Source organism: Marmota flaviventris, chromosome 6, assembly GCF_047511675.1.
Source record: "Marmota flaviventris isolate mMarFla1 chromosome 6, mMarFla1.hap1, whole genome shotgun sequence".
Lineage (NCBI taxonomy): Eukaryota > Metazoa > Chordata > Mammalia > Rodentia > Sciuridae > Marmota > Marmota flaviventris.
Genome location: NC_092503.1, coordinates 97,978,375 through 98,004,606, shown reverse-complemented (window position 1 = coordinate 98,004,606; position 26,232 = coordinate 97,978,375). Strand labels below are relative to the sequence as shown.

The window sequence follows — 26,232 nt, the reverse complement described above, 5'->3', positions numbered from 1 at the left end:
TGAGGCTCCTGGATGACACCTTTATTTGTGGCTAATTGCAAACTTATATGAGACCCTGAAGCAGAGCTAAGCCTTGTCTAGATTCCTAACCACAAAAACTGAGTTTTAGAGCAATTCTTTATCTAGCAATAGATAATACTACAAGTTATCATCCTATTTCTTGTTTTAAAGAGTAAAATAATTACTGATAGATAACTTACAGTGTCTTTGGACTTTTTGCTTAAAACTATGATTATGAATACCAAAATGAAAGCACAGTTTGGCACCTAAAACTTGAACAACAATCACCCACAAACTTATCAGTGATTTATTTTAAGCACTGGGGTGAATGCATAAAAATCCCACTTCCAAATGCAGTCAAAATAATCAAATGAATGTTACTATATAAAAATCCCTCACTGAATTAAGTACTTCTCAAACATGATTTCACAAAAGCAAATGATTCTGACACTGATGTATTAAACTAACGTTTAAAAGATACATTTTCAGAGGTGTCTAAGAGTGGGCAAAATAACACATGCATGAAAGTATTACTAACATAACTTGAAATGTATTTGAGAGATAGCGTAAGGATAAATGCATAGAACTGCTTTGTGAAACACTGTACTCAAACTATCCAAAAAGGAAACAGGAAAAGCATAATGTCGTTCCTTACATATCTTTATTAGATCTTTTTTTGGTGAGGTCACATTGTATATGTCTGCACACCAGAAACATATTTTTGGAAACCACTTGATTTGAAAACAACACACCAAGACATAGTCAATGAAGAGGTTGACCATTTATCCAAATATATTGTCAATGAACTGAAGCAAAAGGCAGAATATACATATCTAATTCAAGTAAGACACTTAAGATAAACCATTTGTCAGCAGAGGAAGAATCAGATATTGATAGCTAAGTGACAGAACAACTTTGCAGGGGAACTCATTGTTCATCCTGTAATGAAGTGGAAAGGAGTATTCAATATTGGCTGCCTCTGATCAGACCATCTGATGCAGCAAACTAAATTTATAAGATTGCTACATTTTTGGAACTAGATAACTTGATGTAACATGAAACAATGGAAAATGAAACCCTCCAAAGAAGAGTCTCCAACCACCTTTTAAAATATATATATTTTAGTTGTAGGTGGACATAATACCTTTATTTTATTTTTATGTGGTGCTGAGGATCAAACCCAGTGCCTCACGCATTCTAGGTGAGTGCTCTACCACTGAGTCACAACCCCAGACCCTCCAACAATCTTAATAAAAAGTTTGCTACTCTGCAAAATTCAGATGTGGCCTGGTTTCCTTAGAGAGGCCCATTGTAATTTCTTTCTTATAAAGTGACAACCTTTAGAGAGGAATTTGTACTCTCTGTTGTAATCCCAAAGCACAGTGGAACGAACATTCATCTTGGCATAAAAAGATCTATCTGCTCAGTCATTTTGTGGCTCTGTGACCTCTTTGGCTTCATTTACTATTCATAAAAGTCAAATAATACTTATCTACTATTTCAGTGACTGATTGGGAACCTCATATAATATATATATATATATATATATATATATATATATATATATATATATATATAAAATTTGTATTCAGAGCTTTTATAAACCAAAACTGACACATAAATAAGAGACTTAAAAAATATAAGCATTAAATAAAACTTCCTGTCATGAAATTTCCCAAGAGAAACAACTCAATTTGTGATCAGATATGTCACTGTAAAGTCTATGAAGACATGGCTTTAAGCCTATCTAGTCCTTGAAATGCAGCAGTCATTTCTCAAGCAGGTAAACTGTAACTAGACCATTGCCTAGAACATAGTCCGTTGGCTGGTTACTTTTGAAACAAGCGGTTTTTAGACTGGATAATTAACATAACCATGCACATTTTCCCACCTGGCTGATCCTTTTAGAAAAGTAGTCTTTATGGTAATCCATTTTAAATTCATGCTCAGAGCCACATGTAATGAGTACATCCTAAAATACTATCCTCCTGAACCTGAGACTCCTGCATTTGTGAGAAGCCAGAACTGCACTCACATATCCCTCAGCCTGCCCAGGGCCTTCAGCATACCAACAGCAGCTGATCAGTGGCCTCTTCCACTCTCTACCCAACTCCAAGGGCTGGCCATTAGTGCTTTCTCCATGCGGATTCTGCTATTAGTGCGCACTCGTGCGCATGTGAATACACATACACACACAATCAGTGAAGACTTGGAATAGCTGAGACTAATTTTTAAAGAAATACTGAAGCTACCCAAAATTAATTCTTTCAACCCTTAGACAATAATCCAAAAAGCAGTCATAAATCTGCTTCTCTACATCGATGAACACTGCTGTAGCCTTCCATCACCCTGGCCCAAACTCCCACCAAGATCCTTTTTCCCAAATCCGTTCCTCTGAATTCCATAAGGCCTGATTCTAAAGTGAAAATGCAACCTATACCCTCTGCTCCCTTCCATTGTTCAAATCCCCTGCTTTACTTGTTAAGCTTGATGGGGAATAAAACCCAGCTCTAGGTCAATTAACTTTATGTTCCCTCTGTTCCTAAATAAGACTGCATGCTGGAGTTCTGAGTAACTACAAATCTATAACCTCCCTAATTCAAGCGTTCTTTAGTCAACTTAATATCTTAAACAGTGACCTCTTCCTTAATTTCCAGGCAGAAAACCACAAGTAGCTTGCTGAGGGAAATAAGCCAGTACAATGTCACTCTCACCTTCTCTTGTCTTAATCATCTCTTCTCCCATTCCTTCATATCAAAAGGCATCCCCACCCCAGCCTATTCTTCCACCTGATTATCTGGAGGATGCAACACTGGAGGTGAGAAAATCAATAACCAACACATGGTCACTGTGGTAGCATAAGAGGTAGGCAGCAACTGGAACTGTGGCTTCAGGAATGTTAACATGTCCCCTCAGCTTCCCCCAAACAGAAGAGCTGGTCAGAGTTATAATCACATACAACCACCAGCACTGGTGCACAAGTCCTTGCATCCCTAGTGTCAGAGGAAAAAGGAAGACATGTTAGAGATTACTTCTGTTCTCTGGGAAAATATGGTTGTGAAGAGGTAGAAATATGGAAATAATTTAAAATAGTGACTTCTAAAACTGCAATGCTATCAAGGATCTCATAAGATGTAGAAAGAATATGATTATATATATTTATTTATTTACATTTCATTTAAAAGGAAATCAATCTTCATTGACACCAATTACAGACTGACATGGGGACCAGCCCTCCAGTGACATCTGCAGCATTTGAAGCCTCACCTCCAGTCTATATTGAAGTGACCCAAGAGCTGAGTGTAAATTCCAGTAGCTCCCAAACTCCTTACTTTCCACTTGGAATGTATAGCAAACTATAGCTATCTATGTCAAGATGAGTGAGTGTAAAAATTTTATTTAACAAACTAATCTTTAAAAAATGGCTTAAAGGGATCCCTGCAAATAAATCATGGATTGAAGTCACTTTATAATGCAAGAAACAAACAATAAAAAGAGATGACCCCCCCCTCCAAGTCTTTCATCAGCTACATCATGAATTAAAACAAAGAGAATCTCATCAGATTTGAGAAAAATCTGGCTAAGAACATTTAACTGTTAAAACTGTTTGAAATACACATGTGCATCAATGTTGTTAAATCTCACTTTAAGATTAGTGAGACTTGATAGCTACTCATAAATACATACAAATACCCTAGAAGAAACTAACACACACATTGCTCAAAAAATTTTATCGAAGGGAACATGGAAGTCTGGAGATAACTAGCACAGAAGTTAGAAACTGTGGGAACCAAATCTCCTAGTCTTTGCCCTGGGGCAAAGTAGCTGTATTTTAAGAATAGTAACATTCTAAAAGAATGTTTTGTTTGTATTTGGAGAAAACTTTTGAGAAACTTCTTAACCTCTACTTTCATCTCTTATGCAGTGTTCAACTTCAATAATGAAGAACAATTAAGAGTATGAAATTCCTTTGAAGGGCTGGGGTGTAGCTCAGTGGTAGAGCACTTACTCTTAATGTGCAAGGCCCAGGTTCAGCCCCAGCTCCAAAAAGAATGAAAAACAAAAACAAACAAACAGGAAAAAAATCCTTTGAACATTCTGTTTTAAATTCATGTTAATTTTGCACATTTGTAGTAGTAGTAAAAAAAAAAAAAGTCTATGTTTGTTGTCCCTCACACTAGATATTCAGGAATTTTATACATAGACATGAGAGTCTATGTACATAAAATCAACCAAAATTGCAGTCTTGCAAGTTAAGTCAAAAATTTCAAAGCACTATATGAACCATTTCTTGCCCACTTTGTTGATGACTTCATTTGCTTCTAAGCAGTTTCTGGTAGTAGTCAAGTCATCTCTAACATTATCTAAAAAAAAAAAATTAAGTTACTAGAGTACTAAAGACAAAGCTGATGTGTCTTTGCCTTCTTCATGGGGTCCTACCTAGGTGGCAGTGTCATCAGACACACATAGAGAGAAGCAATAGGCACTTGCAAAAGCTCTGTTTGTGGACATCAGATCACCCAGGAGACCACAAAGAACATGCACTTCAAAGCAACCTGTCAAAAGGAGCAGACAGCTGCATCTCATTTCAGTTTCCCTTGCTGTGAATATTGAAATAAAGTTTTAAAATAATCAAAAACAATAATAGGATCCATTCTTCACCTCCTCCTACCTTTTCTTTTTTTACAGGTCAATCCTAGACAGCTGGGGCCATTTCCAAGCCCTTCAACGTACCTTGGCCATAAAATTAACCACATCTGAGATTTTACTAGGCCAACTCCTTCCTGTACTGATGTCAAAGAGGATATGCGACATATGCTATTGTTTCAGAAGAAAGGAGCATTATAAAAGAACCAGTAGTTTTGATTTTTAAGACAAAAACTGTCTACTCCACGGTTTAGAATTGAGGTTCATTCCAATGTATTTTGTGATATGGGGGTCTCACTATGTTACTCAGGTTGATTTGGAACTCCTGGGCTCAAGTGATCCTCCTGTTTCAGCCTCCAGAGAAGCTAGGACTAGAGGTTTGTGCCACCATACCTGGATCAATATTCTGCTGCTTAAAAAGAAATCGAAAAAACAGAGAGAACAAGGAAAAGAAAAGAAACGTGTGCAGGGGAAGAGGCATTCCTGTTGCATTCAGTAAAACTTACAGGAGGATTCTTCAGAATTCAGTCTGAGGTTCCAGGATTATTATTAGCACAGAGGAGAGAAATAATCAGTCATCCCGTCACTATTTCAAAAGCTCCCATGAGGGCAAATGCTGATAAGTTCCTTAAGACTTCTCTGAAATATTTTAAACCACCTATCTTTTTTCAAAAAGCTTATTTTATAACTTAAAAGGAAAATCCTTAGCTCTTTAACAGGGGGTAGCATTCAAACAGGTTGAGATAAAATCATTCCCTTAAATCTGTCTTTGAAGTGGAAATGTGATCGGATGCAAAGCTCTCCAGGAATAAAAATTCCAACTGCCTTCTCAGATGACATGTTTATAATCAAAAGCAATGACTATGTAGCACCTAATCTCATAGGTTTGAATTACACTTTCCATCACAGGTTTCCACCTGAGACCCATGCTTTGGCAAAGAAGGACTTACTACTGCTTAAAAATGGCACCAATTTATGTCATTGGAAACTCCAGACTCTTCAATGTTGGCCTCTGTTAAAAAGGCCAAGCAGGAACAACATAACCCCTGTTCCCAAACACCACCACTGCCATTTGTTAAATTAAATTCATGAAGTTACACAGAATGCCATGACCTGTACTGCCCAGAGCAATAATCAGCCATCCTAATTATATCTGATGCTACTTTCATATTTAGGAAAATTCTGTAATCTGATTTTTAAATGAATACAAGTCAGAAGAATATCACTATGTTACCTTCGTGAAATCTGTCATCCTGTCATATATATCCTGGTTTCAGTTCATTTTTCAGTGATCTTTCATATTAATTAACTGCAAGAGGGCAGGAATATTGTAACCTTAGAGGTCTCAACAGTGTCTAGCACATGGCCAGTACTTACTCAAAATATTTGCATAATGAGTGACTAACCTTATTCTAACTTCCTTTTGATGTCCCCCAAATTTAGCCTGCCATACTATTAGTAAACATAAACAAATACTCTTTTTTTTAAAACCAATTAATGAACAACAGAAAAAGTTCACTTTAAATAATCAGGTATTCCATAGTCAAGTGAATATGTTTTATTAAATGCATACTAATATCTTTCTATAGTATGTGAGTATACATAATAAATTAAAATGTATATATTTATTAAATATAGGTAGATATAATACCAGAACATGATTATTTCAGATGTTCAGAAATCAAAATAAACCCATTTTAAGTATCTTTTGGTCACTCCAAATTGATACTGCTCATAAAAAAATACACCAATTTTCCCTGGGGAAAAAATTAATTCCATAGCAATGTAGTTAAGGGACATGTTTTATTTCATAGCTTTTTGCAAGCAAAATTGCTTTGTTACAAAATGAGTTCAATGATACAGGTGCTACTGTCCACTCAAGCGAAAGAAAACCTCACATTTATATGAATGCACTTTATAATTATATTCTTACAATATAATAGGTCTAACGTCCAGGACGCCTCTGGCCGCATTTAAAGCAATGGCACAGAAATGCTGCAGGGTACTTGAATATTGTGGTACTGGTAAGTGCTTGAAATAACCTCCTGTGGGTTCTCTGTCAGATACTGCTTGAAGAACTGTGTATGGATGTGTTTGTCTTTTGCCTTCCACTTCTTAGTTTACATTTACATCATCTCAAAATATATCCCTGGTGCGTCATTTTTTGGCTATTCAGAATTTCCATAAAAATAAGAAAATGTCATGAGGTATCCTTAATGTTAGTTATCAATGTAGTGCCATGGTTGTCAGAGAGGATGCAGACTTACCTGTAGGTACAGTAACTGATTTTAGTGTATGCTCTACACAATACAGTGCAGAAGTGTTAGTTCATGTTAAACTCTTTCTTCCCCATCACATATGATGTGACTTTAACCCCAGAATATCTGACCAAAAAATGATACAGATCAAATAAAAAGACAAATACACAAATAAGGCCATCTTCAGAATTTTAAACTCACCTCTTGCAATATTTCACAATAATTTCTACATCATATTTTACATCGTTCAAACTTAAATAATAAATGAATAAGGAAGGGCCTTGGTGGAACCAATTGCACTATCTCTTTGAGGACTTGTCCAATTTGCTGGCAGGTGACTTCCTCTGAGGCGTGGGGATTTTGGAAGGCTTGGCTGTAGATGGCCGAGAACCTGCTCGGGGCGAAGGTCTGTGTGTCTGGGGGACAGTCTCCACGTCTGAGCACACGGACTGGATTTCTGAAATGTCAAAGTCTGATGCATCGCTGCCTCGGCGGCTGCTGGCCCTACTACCAGCTTTGCTTCCTGCTCGGCTTCCCGGTCGGCTGGGAGTCTTTTTGGAATCTGAGGAAAGAAGGCAGAGATGGGTCACCCTTATTCAATTCTGCAAGTGATTCTTGGAAACCTGACACCATCTTTTATCTGGGACATTTTTCTCCTGACACCTAGTAGGAACTTTTCTAAGACTTTGGATTTATGGCTTTTTCCTATTATGCAAGGGAAGGCTTACTTTAAGAAGATGTAACAGAGCAAAAGCTAGATTCACATATGAAAGGTAAGCCTGGGCTTGCCCTACATATCCAGGATTCCAAGTACCTATCACTTGGGATTGTGCTTCCTAAAGTGTAGCACGTGTAACCCTGTCACATGGAGCAGACTCTTAGGTGTAACTCAAAGAATGCAGGAATTTAAAAGAGAAGACTCGAAACTCTACAGAAACATCACATTTGCTGAGTTTAGAACTCAGGGGTTAGTAGTTCACTATATTTCTTCACAGGTTCACTACTCTGTGAAGAAATGTAAGAGGCACTGTCATAAGGCTTGGTGTGGATGGGTTTTTCCAACTACCCCAAACAGCTCTGTACAATCTCTGAGCAAGCAGAAGAGCTACGGGCTTCCAGTGTGAAGCAGTGCTTTTTTTTTTTTTTTTTTTTTCTTCTGGCCTGTAGTCATTCTCCCATCTTTCTTTGATGCTTTCCCAAAGGATTTTCTTAGTCACTTGCTCCCATGACTCATTTATTACCTACCTTTATTAGAGGATTGGAACTACATGCTATTTCAAAAGAACACTGCATTGCCAATTCAAAATTTCTTTCCCAATTAGGAAGAAAGGGGACTAGGGACTATAATCTTCAGTTCATCATATTGCAAAAGCCTTTAAAGAAAGAAATGCACCACACTCACCAGCAAACTGTGTTCGGACTCTGGCAGCTGCGGTTGTTATCAAGCCACTGTCCTCTCCAGAGTGGAAGCCTTTCCCTGATAAATACCCTGGAAGTCGCAGCTTGCTTCCCTGTATTGGTGTTCCCTGCGTTAAACCAGTAGAGAGACATTTCAAGATATTGCTCGTGCACCATGACATTCCACTGACACCACTTTATGAATGGGTGGGAACCTATACAAGACCCCTTCAGGAGATGGGAACTTTACAATTGAACAAGGCATACGGCGCCTACTTTCCTTCCCCAACCATTAACTTTCAGCCAGAGTTTGAAGGAAACCTTTTAAAGAAAATGTATTCCCTGTTGAAATAAAAACACAAAAATGGAGGTCCCCAGTAGAATACAAAAGTGACAGCAAGGAAAACAAGACAAATTGAACTGTGAGTACATTAGTATCTTCCAGACTGTCAGTGAATGTTACAGAGTTAAGAGAGTTATTGCCACAGGATGGCAACCGCCTGGTGAAGAGAAGGGGACATTCTGTTGCTTCCAATGCTTTTAAGGAATTAGGCAGAAATAAACAGAAATAGAAGAAGTACATAAACAATGCCTAGATGGCCAGGCCACTGTTTAAACAGACTTAACTGCAAAAAGAAAAAGGGATGTTTTACAGGTTAGTACCACCACGTCACTTCACTTCTTGGCTCTGTCACTTTCTATAGTCCTTACATACAAGATTCGTAGGGGACATTTGGGCATAATTCTTTTAAAATGCTACAGGAATTTGTAGAGAATGGCTGAAGCATATAATTCTATGATAAGTCTAAAATCATGGCATTTTCCCAGATTCTGACAAAATTTTGAAAATTCTGCCCAAGTTTAAAAAACAAATAAGTCTCTTGAGGAATACAAGCAGCATCATATTCCTCAATGAATGAACACAGAGCCAAGGAGCTATTTGGAGAAAATAAATCTATACAAATTATGTGTACATTCATAAAATGTCTAATTTCCTCTTCAAGTTTTCAATGCTTAATAAAACATATGCAGGACCACCTGATATGTCAGAGCTGTATTTATTAATATGAATGTAATATTCCTACCATTCATCTACATATGTATATCATACTCACTTAAGCATAGTATTTATACATGGTTCACATACAGTGCTCAAGTTTTCAGAAGACTTTTTACACACATAACCATAATTAATCACCCACCTTTCAATAAATGTAAAAAATCAGGGCCCAAGGGAGGAAGTGATTTGCTCCAAGTCTAGCTGATATGGTTAAATTCCTCTCTTACAAAGAATCTCAACAGTCAACAGAGACTGACCACAGGTTATGAAGTGTATCACTTAAGGTGGTAGAAGTCAATGACCAAAATCATTCTTCTCAGATTGCCTTGTTTTGATTTATTGTCATAGACTCTTTCCATGAAGATATATTCTTGGTTTGTCTGGTTGGCTGGTTTTTATTAATTTTTTATTTATTTTATATATATTTTAGTTGTAGGTGGACACAATACCTTTATTTATTTATTTTTATGTGGTGCTGTGGATCAAACCCAGTGCCCCACCCATGTTAGGCAAGCGCTGTACTGCTGAGCCTCAACCCCAGCCCTGGTTTTTATTTATAAGGTAATTTGAAATGAGACAGTTTTTTTAGTGCAAACAACAGACTTTAATTTTAGGCAGTTTCTACTTAAAAAAAAAAAAAATTAGAACACAGCATCTTAGCCCTAAATATTTAAAACAAATGCTAAAATGTTACTTCAGATTCTTTAAACCTTTCTCAGTTTTTGCTACTGTAGATCCAATGACTGACAGAAAACTCCATAACTAATCTATGAAACTAATATTCCCCACCTGAAAGAAAAAAGGTGGGGGTGCATAGGGGTTGGGGCAGGAAGAGCAAGGAATGAGGAAAAGCTGATGAATGGGGTGTTTCTGCCTCAGTCCTACCACCTAGCAGTGGCAGAACTGCCATCAAATCGTGAAGGTAATGAACTTTCCTCTGCCTACAACTTACTGTTGTGAGATAGGAAAAGTATTTTGAAAAGCACAAAGGACTTTGTAAAAGTACCATATTTCTTCATACAAGGGTCAAGTGGCCTTTTAAGATACACTTGATCATTAAGATGAAATACCTCCTTTATTTTAAGAAAAGATGTTTAGGGATTTTCTCCTAATTACTGTCACTTTAATCAAAGAGGTGATTATTTGGTGCCTATGTTTGTTATTTCATGGAGAAGTTTCTCAAAAAGATACATGGTTGACTTTTAACTGCATATGACTCTCAGATGAGAGTCAATCTTGGCAAATTTTATGTTCCCTAAATATCTTATACTCCTATATCATGCTATATTGAGATATAAAAGCATCCTTCAAAAATATCAGTCCTTCAAATCTGATAAAGATGCTTTTTGAAAATCACAGGTTATTTTCTTGCCTACTCCTCTGACCTCCTGCATAGATCACAGGACTTGTCACATCTACCCAGTGGTGCTGGGCAGAAACAAATGCAAAGGACATTGAGAAGGACCATGCCCAGAGTGAACACTTGCTAAAGTTTTTTTTTTTCCTTCTTTGTAGTACTTTGAATCCAGGGGTGCTCTACCTCTGAGCTACATCCCCAGTTCTTTGTATATTTTATTTTGATACAGGATCTCCCAATGTTGCCCAGGCTGGCTTTGAACTTACCATGCTCCTGCCTCAGTCTCCTAAAGTATCTGGGATTCCAGGTGCATGCCACTATGCCTAGCTTGGAATTCTTTTAACTGATTCTCTTCCAAATGATACTACTTCTTACTCCTATCTAAAAGGGATATGTTGCCTTTCTTGTCCAAATTATGTCTATCAGTGAAAGCATTCCATCAGCTGTAAAATAAATTTTACTGAGGTCTGGATATTTTAGCAAGGCTGGTATTTCACTCTTTTAAGAGAGAAAGTAGAATTAAGTATAGGTGAGAATAAAAAAGCAAAGGAATCATAGAGCCTGCAGGTGTGACTAGGGCAAGCTGCCACTGTCTTTTCTGTTAACTCCTTACTCTCTCAAAACTTACTCTCCTTACTCTTCTCAGAACTGCCAGGCTGATGCTTATTTCACAGAAATCTATAAAAAGATGTAGCATTATCAAAAGTAAATACAGGAAGGGAGTGGTGCAGCAGTGTTAGTGGGTGGTAAGTTTCAGTTAAATGGGACTGTTAATACTGGCATCTTGGGCCTTACAATACCTCTGCAGATGACACGGGAAAGTCTGAGCACTCTGCTGGTTTACAAGGAGTTGACATTTTGCTGTTTGTCAACCATGGTTTACCATAATTGCGTGTTAAAGGATGGAGAATCTGTATGGAACAATGGCAAATCAAATGTAAAGGACAGCAGGTAAAAACAAAGCACAGAAAGAGATATTCATAGCAGAGAATCACATTTCACAGTCAGAATAATAATAATTAAAAATAAGTAGAAAGCTCTGATGGCAAATCATACACATAACAACAACAACAACAACAAAAAAGAGAATGAAATTTAAAAAGAAAAATCAAATCAATCTGAAAGATTAAAAAAAAAAAGCCCCTAATCTCTGTATGGGCCACTAGGTATATATATTTTTAAAAAGTCCTTAATTTCCTATATCATGAGAAGGGACATACATGGAAACAGTTAATCTTAAAAATTCTAGAGACCTAAAACATTCAAAGGTATACACTCAGGACATTGGCTACTTTGGAGAAGGAAAGAATTTCATTCTGGAGTCCTACCTTGGGTGTGGTGGTGACAGGGACCTGTGGGGAGGCTGCCTGGCCAGCCTGACTGGACACAGAAGTGGATCTGTTGGGCGAAGCTGCTCGTGAGGAAGGCCGGGATCGGCGTCCCCGGGGTCGGAAAGCAGCCATACCCTGACTGGCACCATCTGCTAAAATGAACTTCTCACGCAGCTCCATGTTGGTTCTTCCTTTAGCTGGAAAACACACACACACACACACACACACACACACACACACACAGAAGGAAAAGAAGAGGTATTCAATTGTTATGGAAAGAATGACCACAGCGGCACCAGAGATCACGCTGAGAATTTCAAGAACATCTTTTTGCCATGCCAACTCCAACTCAGCATAACAAAAAGTTAAATGCATTCCTTTACAATGCATTCCTTTTGGATACAAGTGAGTTTGGGGAGGAGGAAAAAAGTGTGCTTATTCTAACACTAGACACCAGCAAAAATAACCACTATAAAAGAAAGAGTCAGCATGAAAATGGAAAGCTCATGCTAAAATACTGTTAATCCACCAGTTACTGATGCCCACATGGTTTCATTACCCTTTCACCACACCAAGAAGACAAGCCAGGAAGGCAGGGACTGTGTCTTTTGCATGTAACATTGAGGTCAGGAGAATGCCAGTACTTAACACTGGGATTAATTAAACAATAGAATTACACAGAATGAGAGATGGCTCATTAGTCATGGTGACAACACATAAACTTCCAGATTTTTCACTGAAATGAGGCAGCTAGTATTTTTATTTTATGCCTTAAAAAACTGTTTTACCAACATGCAATAACAAACACCAGACCCAAGGATCTGTTTGTTAGGTAGTCAGTGATGCAGCACTCATACAAACACATGGAGAACGCGCCACAAGAACCTGATGGGCCAAGTGTCAGCATGTATTTGATCACTTACGTGACACCTGCATTTGCAACACACCGGGGATGTGTTACAGTTTCCGAATTTAAATTTGGAAGCACCAGCTCAGTTGGATATGAGTTAAGCCATACGCAATGAATGAAGCATGTTAATATTTAAAAAAAATGATTAAAGCAAGAATGTAAAAGTAGGAAAGAGAAAAGGAAAGAGGCAGAGGCAAAGAGAGGGGTTGCCAACCTATAGTAGGCTGAGTAGTAGTAATTGAAGAGTTTGATTCCGAACGTAACATTTTACTCCCATGATGATGAACTAGAAAAAATGACACAGGATACCAATCACATTAAAGAATACTGTTAGCAGGAGAAGAAACAAAGTACAGTAGTTGAATATGCAAAAGGTGCTCAGATCCAGCCTTTAGCACATTTTAGAAGAAAAGTTGCATAAGGAAAAGAAGCCCTCAAAGGTCTGACTCAACAAGAACAACATCTGAAAGACTTTGCCACAGCCATGCTAATTTTATTCTAAGCATCCCAACACAACTGTATACATTTGAATTTGTTTCATAAGTAGAGCTGCATTTTACTTTAGGCTGCTTTATTTCCAAAATGCAGTCATGCACCACATAATGATGTTGCAGTCAACGATGGACTGCATATACAATGGTGTTCCATTAAGACTGTGGCCACCCTAATGTTGTAGCCATTGTAACGTAGGGCAATAAATTACCCACATTGGTGGTGATGCTGGCATAAACAATCCTATTTACACTGTCACTAGTATAAAAGTATAGCACACATAGTTATGCATAGAACAAAACTCTTGATGACAATAAAAAATCACTTGTTGATTTACCAAACTGTATTTTTATTGTCACTTTAAAATGAGTATATTTCTTTCACATATTAAAAAAGTAAAGCATGCTGGAAGACGATATGCCATGTTATTATGCCAGCAGCACCCTTCTGTATCATCTCATGTTAACTGCACCTCTTGGTGGCATTATTTTCTCCTGAGTTTGATTTAATCTTAAGTTGCTTTTTGGTCTTGGCCCTAGGCACAATACATTATATCATGTACATACACATATATGTACATATGTGTACATCCACACATGTATTGCATATAGCAGCCAGGTGTGCAGTGAGCCATACCATGTAGGTTTGTGTAAGAACGTCTCATGTTTGCACAATAATGAAATCACCTAATAATGTATTTCTCAGAACATATCTCTATTGTTTTAAGTGATTCATGACTGTTTTGATAAAATAGGAGTTTTTATTCTTATTTTACTTTTCTTTTTAGGTATATTTTTAGTCTATGGAGGCCAGAGCTACTGCATATGACTATATAACAATGCACGGCAGCCTTGGCAGACAGGCCTGCTGATTCTGATAGATCTGTGTATTTAGTTACTGGGATAGAAACCCAGGGACCCCACTGGAGGATCTTTGGTCTCACATATTCTTTTCCTAATAGGCAGTGTTGGCACAGACCTTTAAAAACAACTACAATAAGCTCACAGGTTAAAGCAAATCATAATTCTACTGTTTCTTTTTACAAAGTCAGGAAAATGTGCCACTCAGTAGATGACACCTAATCTGAAACCTCAATCAAATGTTCACTTATAATGTAAATCAATTAAGAATTTAACAACTGACTATAGAATCTGAAAATAGGAAAATTAAAAGCTAACCTAGGACTCTCAGGTTGGTAGATAGGGAACAATTATTATTATGTTATATATTATATATTATAATATGATTACATATTATTATATAATATATAGTATTATAAAATATAAATATTAAATTTATATTTTTAATATTCTAACCTGCAACTTGAAAGTAAGAGTAAAATTAGCAGTTTATTATTATCTTTAAAAATTTTAAGTACTCCTTGCCTCACCACCCCATCAAGTTGTTAAAAACTCTGACTTTGGAACTTCACTACCCAGAACCTTTAGTCTTCATCACCTCATTTTTTTTCCCTCCTACCTTGTTACATAATGGCAGACAGAATCCTTTCCTTTGCAAGTTAAGTATTCATTTTGAAAACTGCAGAACAGAGGGTCTCATGAAGAAAAGCTAATCTAGTATTTCCTACCTACATGTCTGAAGTAATAACAAATAAAAAACCAAGAAGAACATGGTTTGTGTGACTGCCACAGTTGTTCGGGAACTTTAAGGCTGAGAGACCAATGTGAAACATTCATTGCTAGAATAAAACACCCCAATTATGCTCAGAATGTTTTCAGTGATAGAAAACAATGCGAGCTTGTGCTTTTGTGGTGTCCTCTTGACATGGTGTCTCCTTACCCCTGCACGGATCATTTTTCACTAAGAACTCATCGAGCGCCATCCATCCTCCTCCGACTCGAACCATCACTGTACTTCGCAGGATCCGAACCAGTCGCAGCTGCTGGGAGTCTCCAAACTGTGCAGGGAAGAAAGAAAGCATCTCTAATTGTCAAAAAATAATTCTAAAGTAAAGGATGATGTGCAATCTGAAGTAGCTTAAGCAACCAACTTTGATTTCTTGCTTAGTTCACAGCGATTAGTAAAATCTCAGAAAAAGGGGTTTGTCATGATCTGCGTTAGACTGCTGCATGCAGATTTAGCCCAGAGGAAACAGATTGGGAAAAGATTACAAAGGTTATCAAGTATATATCAAAGCTCTATTCTAAAAATTATTTTTCTTTCCTATGACAAAATCAATATTAGTAAGGCAGTTATAGGAAATTGTTTCTAGAATCTAAACACAGCTATAAAAATAAGCACTGGCCTACTTGCTGAAGGCTTATACAAGATAAGATGATTCTATGGCACATTTAATAAACTGATTCATCTTCATTAGAATTATGTCTTACATGAAAACTATTTTCCACTCAAATATATGGGAGAAATAAACTCATTTTAAGAATTTTGACTCATGGAAAATAATGTAAAAATACATATGACTAATTAAAAATTCATAATCAACTAAAACTTCTCTATTCCTAATTATCTGGCAAACCAACTTTTTAAAGGTTGAATTAATATGCCACTTTAGATCACCATAATATTAGAATAGCCACTAGCAAAATATTAATGATACGGCTCTTAAAAACTAAATGGGGTTCTCTTAAAGGTATTTGTATCATAATACTTGAGACTAACAAGCAAATCATTTTTTTCTTGCCCTTTCCATGAACGGCCAATTACTTGGGATATGCTACGGATTTTGCAAGTCCTAAATAAATACTACACTATAGGTAGTTCTGATCATATGTTTATTTGTTTTGAAAGCCTGTGAGAAATGATTTTACAGTTATAAATCACTTCTAATAGGCTCATGTCCAACTTATGAAAACCACCATACTAGATTTCATGGCTGCCAACCCAGCAGATACCAAAGCAAAATGAACAATTAAACATAAATAGTTTCTTTTTAAAGCAGGGAAGATACAATTGCGACATCAACTACTTGTCTGAGCTTACTGTGATAAACAGAAAACTTTATATAGGAACCGTCTGCTACTTTTCAGTAAGCTTCAGCATTAGATTTCTGTAAGAGAACCCTAAAACAAAACCAACCTATTCACAGTCGAGATCCTAAAACTCACAAGAAACTCAGAAAGAACTGGGAAGCATGTAAAAGGCACCAGCAGGAACTCATGCATTTTACATCAGACCTTGTAAATAACTATTTCTAAATCTAATTTTTAAACACTGAGACTTAAATGTTCTTATCAGTGAACCTGTTCCTGAAATATAAATGTGAGTTTAAAAATGAAAATGTTTATTTTGTTAGAAAAAAATTTGGTGCTGCTAATAAGCAAAGGGAAAGGAGGGGATTTAAAGAAAATTACCCTTAAGGAACCAGATAATTCCAAGATTATGTTCCAAACAAAAGTTTTTAAGAAAATAACTTTTGTAGAGATATTTCAGCTCTATTAAATAAGTAATTTTCAATTTTATTTTAAAAAGGCATTCTCCAGACAACTAACCTTGTCTTCAGAATTTTCCTAATTTTCCCAATAGGCAAATTGTGAGACAAGAAAAAACCAGATTAATCTTGTTCATTGTGTTTCTAGTAAATTACATCTCTGGAGGTAAGTATTTATCTTATTCTTTCCACAAATACAAGATGCCAACCCACTTGCTGACTCAGAGGATAACAAGAATGTAAAAAAGTAACACTAATGGAAACTTTACCCTGATTTGATCCTTATACATTGCATACATGTACCTGTATCAAATTATCAATATGTAAATATGTACAATGATTATAGTAATTAAAAATATTTCCTGGAAAATATACTCAAAATAAGTGAATATTTCTATTTAAATTATTTGCCTACAATAGATGGGGTAAGAGGTATTTGAAACATAAGATATAATATTGATTAAAAATGGAGTGCCATAGTAATAATATCTAATATGATATTGTTAGGTAAATTAGATAGTACTGTTCTTTACAAAAGAATGAATTAAAAAACTTAAACTTTAATATGTTTAAATCAAAACAATTTCTCTTGCCTTCAGTTTTGAAATGACTATGCTATAATGTCACTAGGCAATTTATATTGATGTAAATGTCAATATATTTGGTCAAGTTGTCATAAAAAAGGTTTTGTATATTATATATGATAATTTTCCTCAGAAGCAATGGCATCACCTAAAACCTGCAGAGTTACTATATCTATTCAGAGGATGGAAAGCCCTAAATCAATCATTTAGGGCAAATGGAAAATAGCAGCCTTAAAAATAGCTGCCTGTTACTTGTGGCTGAATGACATGGAGACCTCTTAGTACTGGGTCTTCTCATGCCACTGCCTGATGCTGATCCTTCTCTGCCACTGCACACCATGCATCCTAAATAGTGAAACATAGAGATGTGTGGAGAATTAAATTTGTGTTCCAATGAATACTTGCATAAATATATACTTACAGCATTATTAAACAGGAGAATTGAAAATTACGTTTGTTAATAGTGTAGCCAACTATGTAACAATTCATTATCTGGTTTGCTTAAAAGTAATCTCCTCATTTGAGACACAAGGCAAAAAGGAATCCTGGATCAAGGACCCTTATAGCGCTGACAGAAACACCACGCCAACCAACAATGTAGTAGCTAGGGAGGCAGCATGGGAAGATTGGCCAGGGCAAGCTTTAAGGACTATGAATTAAAGGTAAAAAAAAAAAAAAAAAGAAAAAAAGAAAAATCATTGGGCACTTGAGAATACATTCCACTGGTTTATACCTGATTTCCCAGGAAGAACTGATAAAAAAATGAAAAATGGAAGAAAGACACAATTAGTTCAACAGGAAACTTTCTATGTGACTTGAGAATACACACACACACTCACACTCTGGGCTTCTGGATATAGTATCTAGTTTAGAGATGTGCAGGTACCCAGGTCTCCCAACTTCAAACCAAATAACCAGAAAATTTCCTCTATAATTTTACTGAAAATACTGAGGATTTTAAATTTAAAGTTTGAATATACAAATGAATTTTTATCAATGTGAGAGTATAAAAAAGAAATAATGTTGCAGTTGTAAATTCACAAAGGGAAACTCAGCACATTTCCTATCTAGCTACTACATATAAGAGATGTTCCAAAAAGGAAAATTAAAAAAGACAAAATGATGAAGTCACATTGCTCTTCTGTTTTAATGAACCAGGTTGAGAGTTTGAATAAAAGCAAAAATTACTGTGTAAATGGAAAAAATATTGCCTCTTATTCATATTTATAAAAATGAGTCAACCTTTTTAACTTTGTGGTTATGCTTTGGAATAGCTTTTCTATTTGAAATCTGGAATTTACCTCTAATCAGAATGGTAATATGATTCATAAAATTGTGTGAAGCAACAACAGAAATATATGAGATTGGAGTGTTTTATTGTGAAAAATTTTCTCATTAAAAGTAATGTTCATGTTGCAAATGTCAAGGATACATCCTAATTAAAAAATGAAGGGTATCTCTACACAACTTAAAATAATAAAAGTAGAAGTTTCATATGCCATTAAATTTTGGTATGTAAAAATAATTAGGATTCCTGGAAAACAAGGCAGATCAAATGGTACACAAATTTCAATTTATATCCTTTAAAGGAACTATGAAGTTATTTGGAAAACTTACCCTGTACTTGTTATCACCAATCTGTTCAACTTGAAATCGTTTTGCACATTTACACTTAGCTACCTGCCTTGTCACCTGCCAAAAACAATGATGAAATATTCACTTTAAAGTTAATATTACACAGTGGAATCCTTACAACTTTGACACAAGAACTAAAGTGGAAATAAATAAAATGGTTGTATGAATTGCACATGATGTCCTGGCAGAACACACTATTATTTTTATGGGCAGTGGAAAGATAATGAGTACCTCATCTTCAATTTTGTCAGCATCTGTGATAGGTTTATATGCATCTTTATTTGGGTGAAGGGCTGCTACAAATTCATAGTAGTCAATGTATCCATCACCATCTCTGTCAAAGATGTCTGCGACTGCACTCATCTCCAGGCGACTGGTGGGGAACTCTAGAATTTTATAAAAGGATAGTAAGAAGGTAACTTGTTAATTCTCAAGCCATTCTCCATTTCACATCCTAATCTCAGTGTGCCCTGGTTAGACAATCAGGTGATCAAATATGCAAAATGCTTTTCAAAAACTAATTTATATCATAACAAATGGACATTTGTATATGTGATCTGAAATTTATCTTTAATTACCATTGGGGTGAATCAAAGGAAAGTGTTTCTGTAGTTGAAACTGTTTAACATTGGCAATTTCATATGGTTCAACAACTACCCTACTTAAGGAACAATTGGTTTGAAATTTACATTAAGAATGACTTCTAGCAGCATATGTTAGGGAAATTACACACAAACAACTGAAGTGTCAAACAAAAACCAAGATATTTTATGGGGTACTAATGTCTTATTAATGACAATGTGAATTATCATGAAAAATGAAAAGGGACCTGCATTTATTGACTTCCTAATATATTATGCCAGGCAACACACAAAAAAAAACCTAAAAATCAAACATTATGAAAATTATTACACTAGCAAGGACACAGCTTTAGTGAAGCGAAGGAACACATGTGTGGTCACACAACTAGTAAGCATACCCAAGTTCAGAACCACAGAGTTCCCCAGACACTTGTTTTGCATGGTGGTGACTTTCTAACAAGTGTAAAGGCAATGCTTTATTTGCTGGATCCACACTTTTACACTGTGCTCATTTGCCTAAAAATGACCCCAGTTAATGTCATGACTCCTGGCACTTACTTGAGGAAAGAATACCATCAATGAATTCCTGCCGGGTGATCTTCCCATCCTGGTCTTTGTCAATTCTCCTGAAAAAGTCCATCACTCGAGATTTCTTGTGATTCATCCACCGCATATATTTTTTGCGCCAGATGTCGAAATCGAAGTTAGCAAATTCCCTCAGCTGAAAAGGATACAAGGTATCTGAGCTGGGTTAATGCTAAACTCCAACTGTATCTTAGACTATATGAATGGAGTTATTTCTAATGATTCTCCAGGTAATACACATCTCTCTCCCATTTCAAAGAAAGGTATGATCTTGCCAAGGGGGTTCAGAAACATTTTATCTGTGCTGTTTATTTCACTAATAAAATCCCTAAAAACTTAAACTGAAAATTTCTGATAACACCAAAGTCATAACAGTGGTCTGCTCCAATGTACCAGCACTAGTCCTGTGCATACTGAAAGCCACAGACCCACTTCAATACTTCTCACGTAACTCTATGCTCTGTCTCACCCCACACTGTCAAGCCACTCTCTTAACTTCCCTGGACATTTGAAAATTTTCCAGTTTCAGAACCTAAAACTCCCAATCTCAAGCCACAGCATATATTTGCCAGGCAGTACCACCAGCAAACATGTCAAGTTAGAGCCTTTCTTAAGAAGTCAGCTTCTCACTATTAAAACACGAGAGTATTTTACTTTATTGATTGCCTAAATCCTGATTCCATATATCAATTTTTTAATAAAAACATAGTCTTGGTATTCATTTTAGAAGCAAAACATGCACTCAAGGAGCAAGAGTTTGCTAATATGTGAGAAGATTGCAATTTTGGCACTGTGTCACAGTGAATGAAGGCAGGGGAACAACTTGGCATAGATACATGAGTTTCCATACCTCCTCTAGCCTGTCCAAGGCGTCATTGAGCTTTCTCCTCCTTTCCAATGCGAGGAGCCAGACTTGCTGCCATTTGCTCACCAGTAAGTTTACCCTGGGATTCTTAGTTTCAATTTGTGTTTGTGATCCAGAGGGATATAAGCTTGATGCTGGGAAGCGTTTTCCTGTAAAAATACAACTTTAGTTAGGATGGCAAGTTTCTAAGCGTTCTGATAGGTGGTAAGGCTTGGCCTTTTTTTTGTTCCTAGCCAGGATGAGTCAACTTAATAACTGGGTAATGTAAGCAGAAATATTATAATTTAGATGGTGCATAATGTTAAGATCTAAATCTGTATTACTTATTAAGGACCATATACTGTTCATGTACATTAGAGTCATAAATTGACAAAGGCATTTAAATATTAGAAAGCTCTTTCTAGAAATTTATGCTTAGAACATGCTCCTGCTTCAAATTCATGTTGTTTCAGTGGTAATGCGGCACCCTGTGCTCTTCCCCGTTGTTAACGTGAGAGAAATCTCATAGGCAGACACACATCTTAGAATCAGTTACAGCAAACCCAGCTGTCCTTCTTAGAGAATAAGGCTGAAAGTAGAGGAAGTGAGAGCAGGACATACCAGGCAGTCACCAGAGTCACAGCAAGTTGATTTATTAATCCTAGTCAAGTGTGAAAGTATGTCCAGGACCCCAACCTTCTCCCAAGTCCATTTCCCACTGAGATTGTGTGTTTCCAGTGCACAGACTCTATCCAAGTTTCCTGAGTCACTCAAGTTATCTCCCTCTTTCTATCCATTCTTCACAACTTTGTGTAACTTCACGAAACAGTTATTAATTGTTGCATTTTCCTCATTTAAATAAATGGTTAAATGTGTCCTAGAAAAATTACTGGTCCAAGCTCCCATAGGATGTTAGTATCCAGGCTGAGATTTATATGGAACACTAGTATTTATTGAGTATTTAACTATAGGCCTGGAAGTACAATAAGCACTTTATAAAGATCAGCTCATCTAATTCTCAATGCAGTCCAAAGAAGTTAAAATCATCCCCTTTTACAGAAGAGGATAGTGATGCTTAGAAGGAGTGTAAATAATCTGTCTGAGGTTATGTCTCCCAATTGGTAAGTGGAGGGGGCAGCCAAGGAGCCTGCCTCCAGTGCTCTCAGTCACTTTACCTGGTCTCTTCCTCATGTAATATAGTACTTACAATAGCTCTGACCCCACTTTTTAAAAAAAAAAAAAAAAAAAAAAAACAAAAACAAAGACACCACTCATACACAAAATATGCAATACAAATTGTGCTTTTTTTTTTTTTTTACATATTCTCCAAGCTATATTATTTTTAAGGTCATTTGGGGGGACTCAGATTGTCTGAGAAGTAGTAAATAGAACCTGAAGTCATAAGAACATGGGCAAAATCTATCAGATTGCTGGTCACTAATGAACAATTAGATTATGAACTATACCCAGGTTATGATCACTTTTGTTTCATTCAACATTAGTGCTATTTATATAGTAGAAGAAAAATGACACAATTCAAAGGGAGTGATGGTTTCTGTACTTATGAATTTTTCTATTTTATTCTAGTTAATCTGAAAGATAAACTTCAAGCACAGAGTTAAATACAGAAAGCTAGGCAGAGCAATTTCTTTATTTTTCAACAAGTTGCCACAATGCTTGAGCCCATGTATTCTTTCAAGAAATCTTTTATAATAGAGTGCTCATGTAGAATCATTAAGTGCTCCAAAATTTCAAATGATGCAATTTTATTTAACCATTTTCATTTCAAAGAAATTGACCACTGCTTACTTCCAGTTCGTCCCTTATCCAAGACTGGAATATGGGATTGTAACGAGGAAGGATCAGCTCCTCTCCTCTTATAGGTCTTGGTGACTTTATCAACATCAGGCTGTTTTCTGGTCATTTCCTCCATGAAGGTCTGAAATGAAAGAAATGATGTCAATTAAAGAAAAGTACATTAGATTAAATTATCATTAGGAATGAACAAAAAACAAGGGTCAAAGGGCCAGGCTATTATTTCTAAAGAAGAATAAATTACCATGTCTTACCTTTAAGTGAAAAAAAATATCTAAACCGGCATAAGAAAGCATTTACTAATGTTCAGAGAATGCAAAGTGTTATAGCCAGCAAAGAGAATAAATTAAAAACAAAAATAATTTGTTGTAATTCAAAGGCCAAATATAGGAGCAGTTGTGTGAATGAAATAACCTATCTGTTCACCAACCAAGTTCAAGCTTTCAAGTTCTTCCACAAGAATTTTTTTTCCCCCACAAGAATTTATATTGAGCATTTGTCCTAAGGAACACACCAGCTAACTGGTTTCTTTGAGGCACATTTCACCTACACATTTGGAAGACTTAAGTTGCCTGTGATATATAGTGATATAAGGTATCCACATTAACTGTAGATGTATTAAATTCATAAGCAAGCTATTTCAAGGAGGGTGAAAGTGAACCAAGTGAAGATATATTACAGTTACATTTCTTGTCACTTCTCTCAGGCTTATTATTATTACTGACTAAATATTCTAATATCTGGAATATGTGGCAAAGGCTTGAGGTAAGGCAGAGACTGATAAAAAGTGATGGGGAGAAGGCAAGGCAGACAAGAGTGAAAAGGGGAAGTAAAACACATTTCTGGAATATTTATCACATTGAAAAGCTCCACTTGAACACCTCTGATCCCAAAGAACATGGCCTGAGGCACTTAGGATTATTCCACATGTTCATACCTCAGATTTTCATCAAGATATATTATAATAATGGCAATGTTGACAGTTCAACCCACTGACTGACATTCAGTGTTCCTCCTGTAAATGCTATCAACTAAACAAGCTATAAATCAGTGAGTGTGATGCTCATCCTTTTCTCAATTAAAACAAGTGAGATGTACAGAAGAAGTAATTTGTCAAAGACAATGCATTCCTTTTAGATGTGATATATTTGGAGATTTGATGGTCATCTTGGGAGACGGATAAAATGCCAACACAAAACAATAAAACAAGTACCAGTTAAAGCCAAGGATTTGAGTGAAACTGCCAAAAGACAGAGCAGACTGAAAGGAGTAGAGAACTGAGGAAAAGATGCAGGAGAAAGAAGAGCTGGCACTAGGAAGACAAAGGTAGTGCAGGAACCACTGTGAGACAGTGTCACCTGGGAATAACTTCACAAAAAGCAAAGAAAAAAGGCTTTGCAAAGTCCAGTGGGTAGCTGTGAAGAGGAGTTTTAGGCCCAGCTGACTGGAGCTGTGGAGTATGTGCTTAAAGAAGTGAAGGTAACAATCACAAAGCAATCTTTTAAGATGCATCACAGGAAAAGGAAGAAAACAGTGGAGGTGATGACTACCAGGGGTTAGGATTAAATTTATTTTACCTGATGTTCTGCAATGAGGGCTTTCACCTCTTCAATTTCCTGGGGGATGACTTCTTTATCCTTATCACTTAGTGTTGTTTCGGCCCATTGCAACCAAGCCAGCAAAGCTTCCAACAATTCCTGTTTAGCAATGAGCCCAGCCAGAGCACTTGCCAATCTTTGCTGATGTTGCTTTGCCCAGGCCAGTACCTGTTGGAGAAACAGAAATTTCTTCCAACTTAGTGAATAATTATATTGATATACAATAAACACCTTTTTAATATGAGGGTAACTCATATTAAAATGAGGGTAACTCTGGGGTAAACCCAAAATGCTTCCAATCTTTCTAGTCCCCTTTGGTGGCATGAAGACCCAGCTCAAGGAGGTTAATGGGAGCTCTCTAGGATGTTTGTCATCTTTGGCAGTTTAAACCTGTCTATCAATCACCTAGGCTTTCTTTTGCTTTCTAATTTAAGTGCAAATATGCATTCTCTGAAGGATCAAATATGCTTATTTCATGTAGTACTAAGTGGAAATAAAAAATAGTTAAGGGCTGAAGATGCAACTCAGTGGTATAGAGCTTGCTTAGCACATGCAATCCCTAAGTCCAGTCCCCACTACCACCAAAAAAAAAAAAGTGAGAACTGAAGTAGAGTTAATTTACATTATACTAATTATTTAGTTAATTTAAATTATACTAATTCACTTCACAAGTATATATTGCTCTGAATCCCGGAAGTGAGAAAAAATGTTTTCCAATGAACCAAATATCAGCCTCTTAAGGTTATGGGGACATATCTGCAAATTCCTTTAACTTTTAAAAGAAAACTGAATTTCAGAAACTGATAGTGCACAAAAGAAAGCATTTTAAGGAATAATTTCCATGGGGAGGCCTCACTTTCCCATGCTGGCAAGTGTATCTTAATAGCTAAAATTTCCCACACCCTCAAATCTCTGAGCTACTGTTCCTGTGAAGATATATGAAACATACTGACCTCCTCGAACCTGGCCCGGATGATTGTTATCCAGTGCTTAATAGTGGTGATGGAGTCAGGGTGGCAAATGGCCAAAACAGCATCACCCATACTGGTGGCTTTATTTAATTCAGCTCTTTTTTCTTCCAGTTTCTTCATGAATTCCTACAACAGAAACAAAGACTTCAGTTAGCTGTTGGCACTGGATGAAAACAAAACTCTGCTGCTGTTTATTTACTGTTAGGGATAAACAAATAAACAGGAACTTCAATTGTTTATTCACAGTTGGAAATAATCCACTAATTAGAGAAGAAAGGGGGGAAATGATAAATTAAGTATTTTCTAACATGTATGTCAAAATATAAGTACAAGATAATGTGTCATGCTTTATTGACAATGTGCTCTGATAACATGACCTACCTTTTTCATATCCTAACCTACTTTAAAAAATATTTTAATTTTCCCCAATACAGTCCTTAAATGAAAGAGTAAAAAAAAATAACTTAGTAGGAAGAGAAAACCATAGGTCAATAACAACTGTACTTCCCGAGGAAAACAGAGAGATCACACACTTCTAATTACTCTATGCCCTCAAAGAGCCCCAAACCAGATGGGAGGGACCACTCCCTGCCACACTGTGCTCTTCGGATCTAGTCTCAGGGTTACCTTAGTGGTTGGTACTTACATGGGAAAGCTTGACATTTTTAGAAATTGGATTATACCAAGAAGTCTTTAGTCCTGATGCCAAGAAATTAAATTACACAATCTGTTTTTCTTTGGTGAATGTGGAAAGGGA

General features: G+C 36.4%; 1 protein-coding gene across 9 annotated transcripts in view; it reads right to left on the bottom strand.

Moving 5' to 3' along the window:
* Positions 1-6,431: 6,431 nt before the first annotated feature.
* Positions 6,432-26,232, bottom strand: part of Dst (dystonin) — a 441,140-nt gene continuing 421,339 nt past the window's right edge. For 4 of the 9 annotated variants that reach the window (XM_071613304.1, XM_071613301.1, XM_071613302.1 and 1 more), the window contains 13 exons: positions 25,458-25,601; positions 24,484-24,672; positions 22,901-23,030; positions 21,098-21,261; positions 20,221-20,383; positions 19,313-19,467; positions 19,064-19,138; positions 18,180-18,197; positions 15,254-15,371; positions 12,049-12,248; positions 11,521-11,631; positions 8,308-8,431; positions 6,432-7,467 (listed from right to left, as the gene is read on the bottom strand). In XM_071613304.1, coding sequence (XP_071469405.1) covers positions 7,205-7,467; positions 8,308-8,431; positions 11,521-11,631; positions 12,049-12,248; positions 15,254-15,371; positions 18,180-18,197; positions 19,064-19,138; positions 19,313-19,467; positions 20,221-20,383; positions 21,098-21,261; positions 22,901-23,030; positions 24,484-24,672; positions 25,458-25,601 — 1,854 coding nt within the window. In that variant the 3' untranslated portion in view covers positions 6,432-7,204. The remainder of the gene's footprint in view (positions 7,468-8,307; positions 8,432-11,520; positions 11,632-12,048; positions 12,249-15,253; positions 15,372-18,179; positions 18,198-19,063; positions 19,139-19,312; positions 19,468-20,220; positions 20,384-21,097; positions 21,262-22,900; positions 23,031-24,483; positions 24,673-25,457; positions 25,602-26,232) is intronic. The other 5 variants (XM_071613307.1, XM_071613306.1, XM_071613299.1 and 2 more) reach the window with 2 other exon arrangements.